Source organism: Rattus rattus, chromosome 14 (assembly GCF_011064425.1).
Source record: "Rattus rattus isolate New Zealand chromosome 14, Rrattus_CSIRO_v1, whole genome shotgun sequence".
In the NCBI taxonomy this organism is placed as follows: domain Eukaryota; kingdom Metazoa; phylum Chordata; class Mammalia; order Rodentia; family Muridae; genus Rattus; species Rattus rattus.
Genome location: NC_046167.1, coordinates 36,416,606 through 36,422,605, shown reverse-complemented (window position 1 = coordinate 36,422,605; position 6,000 = coordinate 36,416,606). Strand labels below are relative to the sequence as shown.

The 6,000-nt window shown below is 40.2% G+C and overlaps 1 protein-coding gene across 1 annotated transcript in view; it reads left to right on the top strand.

Moving 5' to 3' along the window:
* The first annotated feature begins 272 nt into the window (after positions 1-272).
* Positions 273-6,000, top strand: part of Sugct (succinyl-CoA:glutarate-CoA transferase) — a 792,221-nt gene continuing 786,493 nt past the window's right edge. The window contains exons 1-3 of the mRNA XM_032884226.1: positions 273-276; positions 1,027-1,078; positions 1,849-1,922. Coding sequence (XP_032740117.1) covers positions 273-276; positions 1,027-1,078; positions 1,849-1,922 — 130 coding nt within the window. The remainder of the gene's footprint in view (positions 277-1,026; positions 1,079-1,848; positions 1,923-6,000) is intronic.

Sequence of the window (6,000 nt, the reverse complement as noted above, 5' to 3'; positions counted from 1 at the left end):
ACCAGTGGAAGGGGAAGCCCTGGGTCCTGCCAAGACTGAACCCCCAGTGAACGTGATTGTTGCGGGGAGGGTGGTAATGGGCGGAGGATGGGGAGGGGAAACCTATTTAGAAGGGGAAGGGAAGGGGCTGGGGGGATGTTGGCCGGAAACCAGGAAGGGGAATAACAATCGAAATGTAAATAAGAAATACTCAAGTTAATAAAGATAAAAAAATGTTGTGTTAGCTGGTTGTGGTCCTTTTGTCTTTAGTAAATATTAGAGGATAAAGAGTCATGGGTAAGTAATACAATGCATATTAACTTTAGTAACTAAGATTAAGTGTGGGAAGAAAGTAGGTAAGCAAAGACAGGGATAAGTATTAGATTGAGATAACTTAAAAGAAAAAAAACAATTGATGGGTGGGTAACAAACTGGAAAGAGAAAGCTGAAATACTCTTAGGATTCACAGATTTTAGTAATTGTGAAAACGATGGATTGTGAAATCAAGAAGTAAAAAGTGAATATAAGTCTGGGAGAGAAAGGATGGTAGAGAATGCACAATAAAATAGTGGGTAGAGAATTTCACACAACGGTCTGGAAACCTGACGGAGCAGTAACAAAATCAAAACCATCCATCAGGAGACATAGAGGCAAGAGTGGGAATTAAGCAACAGGAAGTAAGAAAATTTAAAGAATGCTCTGTGGAGCACATTTCTGGCCCAGCTATGTTGATTTGGAAAGATGTAGGTATCACATCCATTTACCTCCAGCAGCTCCACTCAGCGCTCAGTGAGAGAGGCTGCAAAGCCCCCCTCATCTTGGTCTCTATGTTTCAGGCCTGCAGAGAAGAGAGTTATGGTTCCTACAGAACCTTGTAGATTTCTTTGAAGAGACAGGCCAAGGTTTCTATGTTACATATCAAACAGAATTATTGAGAAGGAAAATTATTTTTGGTAACAACAGATTACTTAGAATGTGAAGAATTATGTATTGTTTACTTTGTAAAATTTTGTAATCTATACTCTTCAATGTTATTTGTTCTGGCAGATTGTGACAGTATGAAGCCACTGGAAGGTGTGAGAATTCTGGATCTAACAAGGTTTGTGTTGGGTTATTTGCACTTTAGTGATTGAGTTTCCTCCTTTTTTGAAAAGGTTTTATTAGTTTTTATATTATTTGAAGATATTTACATGTTTATGTTGAAATTTTGATAAATGAACAGAAAAGAGATTCTGGACTATAATTTCAAAGACAATTAATGTAACATTTGTGAATTTTCCCAATATTCATATTTGCATATATTAACTATCCTCAAACCATAACTATATTTAAATTGTGTTCCCCCCTTTTTTCTATTGTTTTTTCCAGACAGGGTTTCTCTGTGTACCCCTGACTGTCCTGGAACTTACTTTGTAGACCAGTTTGTCTTCAGACTCAGAGATCTGCCTGCCTCTGCCACCTTAGTGCTGGGTTTAAAGGCTTGTACTACCACTGCTCTGAAGTTTTTACCTATAGTTTAAATATACCAGTATATTTTGACTAACTTTTTATGATCATTTAAAGTTAAAGATAACATTTATAAGTGTCCAAATTATTCCTCAGTTTTTACTTCTATAAATAATGTCTTTTTATATGCAAATCTTTGCTTTAGTTTCAATTTTTTTCCTCAGGATAGAATTCTACAAATAAAGTTCCCGCATGAAAGAGGTTGTAGTTTTTTAAAGCTCTTGATAATTATGGAAAAGTGCAATTCTAACAAGTTCAATCATTGCTAGCATTATATGAGCTTCTCTGTGTTAATTGGCTTAAGAAAATAGTTGATAGTAAGATTTTGAGATGTCATTTATCTATCACTGTTTAACATTGTAGAGTTCTGGCTGGACCTTTTGCCACGATGAATTTAGGAGATCTGGGAGCAGAAGTTATAAAAGTGGAAAGACCAGGTAAATCTATTTATTTAAAAAGTAGATCTAATAAAAAAGTAGAGGCTAATAAGTGTTTTTGGGAATTCATGAATAATCCAGAATTAGCATATCCATAAATTAAGTGAGGGAATGATGGAAATGAGTTATTTTTCTGAATTTGCTGTTTTTCCATGTGTCTATATTAATTATCTTTTATTTATATGTATCAAGGACTAAGACTGGAGCCAGTTCCTTCTCATATACTGAAAAATTCCATTACTATACATAATTACAGTGCCGATAGCTACACCACAGTCCTAGATGAAATTCTAAGCCTTCCACTGATTTTACTGTAATTGTTGCAGAAACTCTGTGCTGATCAACTAGTCCTAATGTAAAAGGAAATATGAGTACTCAGTTATGATCCTGGTTCTCCTAAGCCTGTATGAGTGGTCCCATGAGTCAGTGAGATTATACTCCATGACTTTGGGCTGAAGGGCAAAGGAGCAGAAAAAGAAGGACATAGGATACAGAGAGGGAAGGAAAATGAATCAAAGTTCTTTAACAAGACATTCAAATACCCCAACCTAAGTCATTATATACTAATAAAACAAACATTTAATTTCATATCATAAAAGCTTGATTTTATAAAAGTGAAATTTAGGTAAGTTCTTTGGCAATTGTACATCCAACAGAGGGCTATATTGAAAATGTATAAAGAACTCAAGAAACTAGACATCAACAAACCGAAGAACCCAATTAAAAATGGGGTTCAGATCTTAACTCAGATTTTATTTATTTATTTTTATTTATATGAGTACACTGGAACTGTCTTCAGATACACCAGAACAGTGCATCAGATCTCTTTACAGATGGTTGTGAACCACTATGTGGTTGATGGAATTGAACTCAGGACCTCTGGAAGAGCAGTCGGTGCTGTTAACTGCTGAGACATCTCCCAGCCTAAAACATGGATTCTTGACAAAGGAATCTCTAATGGTTGAGAAGTTAAAGAAATTTTCAACATCCTTAGTTATCAGGGAAATGCAAATCATAAGGACTCTAAGTTTCCATCTTACTCCTGTCGAATGGCCAAGGTGAAAACCATAAGTGATAGCTCGTGCTGGCAAGTATGTGGAATAAGGGGAACATTCCTCCATTGCTGATGGGAGTGCAAAGTTTGCAACCACATTGGTAATCAATTTGGGGCTTACTCAGAAGATTGGGAATAGTTCTACCTCAACACCGAGGTATATCATTCCTGGGCATATACCCAAAAGATGCTCCACCATAACAAGGTAACAAGGACACTTGCTCCTCTATGTTCATAACCATTTTATTTATAATGGCTAGAAACTAGAAGCAACTTAGATGTCCCTCAACTGAAGAATGGATACTTCATTTACAAAATGAAGTATTACTTAGCTATTAAAAGCAATGACATCACCCACTTTGCAGGCAAATGAATGGAAGTAGAAAAGATCATCCTGAACGAGGAACCCAGACCCAGAAAGACAAACATATGTACTTGCCAGTGGACATTAGTTATAAAGCACAGAATAACCATTCTACAATCCACAGACTCAAAAAGCTAAGTAACAAGGAGGGACCAAGGGGTTGTTGCTTGAATCTCACAGAGAGAATGGTAACTAGAGTAGACATGGATGATGCAGATGGAGGGAAGGGACTGGATGGGGAGGGGGTGAAGTGGGATGAGAACAGGAAGGATCAGGTTGGGGAAGGACATAGGGAAAAGGTACTAGGAAAGACAACTGGAATAGGGAGGCATCTCTGGGATGAACTACAAACCGAGGGCAAAGGAAACTCCTGGTAATCTATAAGGTGACCCTAGCTGAGACTCCTAACAATGGGAGATATGGAGCCTCAACTGGCCAGCTCCTATAACCAGGCAAGACTTCCACTGGAGAGACTGGGACACTAACCCAGTCACAAAATATTCAAACTACTATTTGTCCTATACACATGATGTACAGGGATAAAGATGGATGAGAAGTGTGGGAAGGGCCAACCAATGACTGGCACAGCTTGAGATCCATGCCATGAGAGGGAGCTCCCTCCCATGGAGCCCACCCTGGCACAATTAATGATATTCTGCTATACTTGTAGACTGGAGCCTAGACTAGAGCTTAACTGTCATCTGAGAGGCTTCACCCAGAAACTGATGGAAACAGATGAAAGACCCATAGACAATCATTAAGTGGTGCATTGGCAGTCCTGGGCAAAGGGGAGGAAGGATTGAGGGATCCAGAGGGTTCAAGGACACCACAAGAAAACCTACAGAATCAACTAACCTGTGCCTATAGGGGCCCGCAGAGACTAAAGTGCCAATCAGAGAACATGTATAGGAAGGACCTAGGCCCTCTGCACATACATAGCAGTTCCTTAGTTGGTTCTTCATGTGGGACTCCTAATAGTAGGAGCAGGACTGTATCTGACTCTGTTGTCTGCCATTGTATCTCTTTCCCCTAACTGGGCTGCCTTGCATAGCCTCAGTAGAAGAAGTCTTACTGCAACTTGATATGGCTGGTTAATATGCATGGGAAGCCTACCCTTTCATGGGGAGAGGAGGGATGTCTGTTGGAAGTGAGAAGGGGTGAAAGGCAGAGACTGGGAAGAGAGGAGGGAGGGAAAACTGGGATTGGGATGTAGAGTAAAAATAATAAAAAAGCTAAATTTAGATAAATTATTTGTCAGTTTTTACTTTTAAAAACTCTATCAATCTCCATTTAGGTTGGTTTTTTATTAATCATTTTATTTGTTTACATTTCAAATGATATCCCCCTTCCCAGTTACCCTCCACAAAACTCCCATCCTATCCTCCCTCTCCCTGTCCCCTTTGCCTCTATGAGGGTGCTCCTCCACCTACTCACTCAATCCCTTCTCACTACTCTAGCATGCCCCCTATGCTGGGGCATCAAGCCTCCACAGGACCAAGGGCCCCCCCCTTTCATTGATGCCAGACAATGCCATCCTCTGCTACATATGCAGCTGGAGCTATGGGTCCCTCCATGTGTACTCTTTGGTTGGTGGTTTAGTCCCTGGGATCTCTTGCATGGTCTGGTTAGTTGATATTATTGTTTTTCCTGTGGGGTTGCAATCCCCTTCACCTCCTTCAGTCCTTCTTCTCACTCTTCTATCAGGGCCCACTGGACTCAGTCCGATGATTGGCTGTGAATATCTGGATCTGTATTAATCAGGTACTTGCAAAACCTATCAAGGGACAGGCCTACCAGGCTCCTGTCAGCAAGCTCTTCTTGGCATCAGCAGTAGTGTCAGGGTTTAGTGTCTGCGAACAGGATGGATCCCTAGGTGAGAAAGTTTCTGGATGGCCTTTCTTTCAGTCTCTGTTCCATTTTTATCCATGTCTTTTCTTTGGACAAAAATATTTCTGGGTTAACAATTTTGAGATGGGTAGGTGGTCCCATCCCGCAACTGGGGGCTGTGCCTATCTACTGAAGGTGGTCTCTACGGGTTCCACCTGCCCTTTGTTTCATATTTTGACTAAAGTCATCCTCACTGGGTCTTGGGAGCCTCTTGCTTCCCTAGCCTCTGAGACTCGCTCATGGATATTACCACTTTCCCATCCTCCACTGCTACATATTTCTATTCGATTTCCTGACTCAGTGTACTTCTTTCCTGTTTCTTCTAATATCTGATCCTGCCCCTCCTTTTCCCTCACCTTCTTCTCTCCCTCTCAGGCCCCTCCATCCCTATGCCTCCTGTGATTATTTTGTTCCCCCTATTATGTAGAATTGAAGCATCCACACCCTGGTCTTCCTTCCTCCTAGGTACATGGGTTATATCATGGGCATTGTGAGCTTTCAGGTTAATAACCACTTATCAGTGAGTACATATCACCATTCTTTTGTGTTTGGGATACCTCACACAGGATATTTTCTAGTTCCATCCATTTGCCTGCGAATTTCATGAAATTGTTGTTTTTAATAGCTGTGTAGTACTCTATTGTGTAAATGTACTATATTTTCTATATTAATTCTTCTGTTGAGGGGCATCTGGGTTGTTTCAGCTTCTGGATATTAAAAACAAGGCTGCGATAAACATGGTGAGCACCTTTTGGATATGTGTCCAGAAGTGG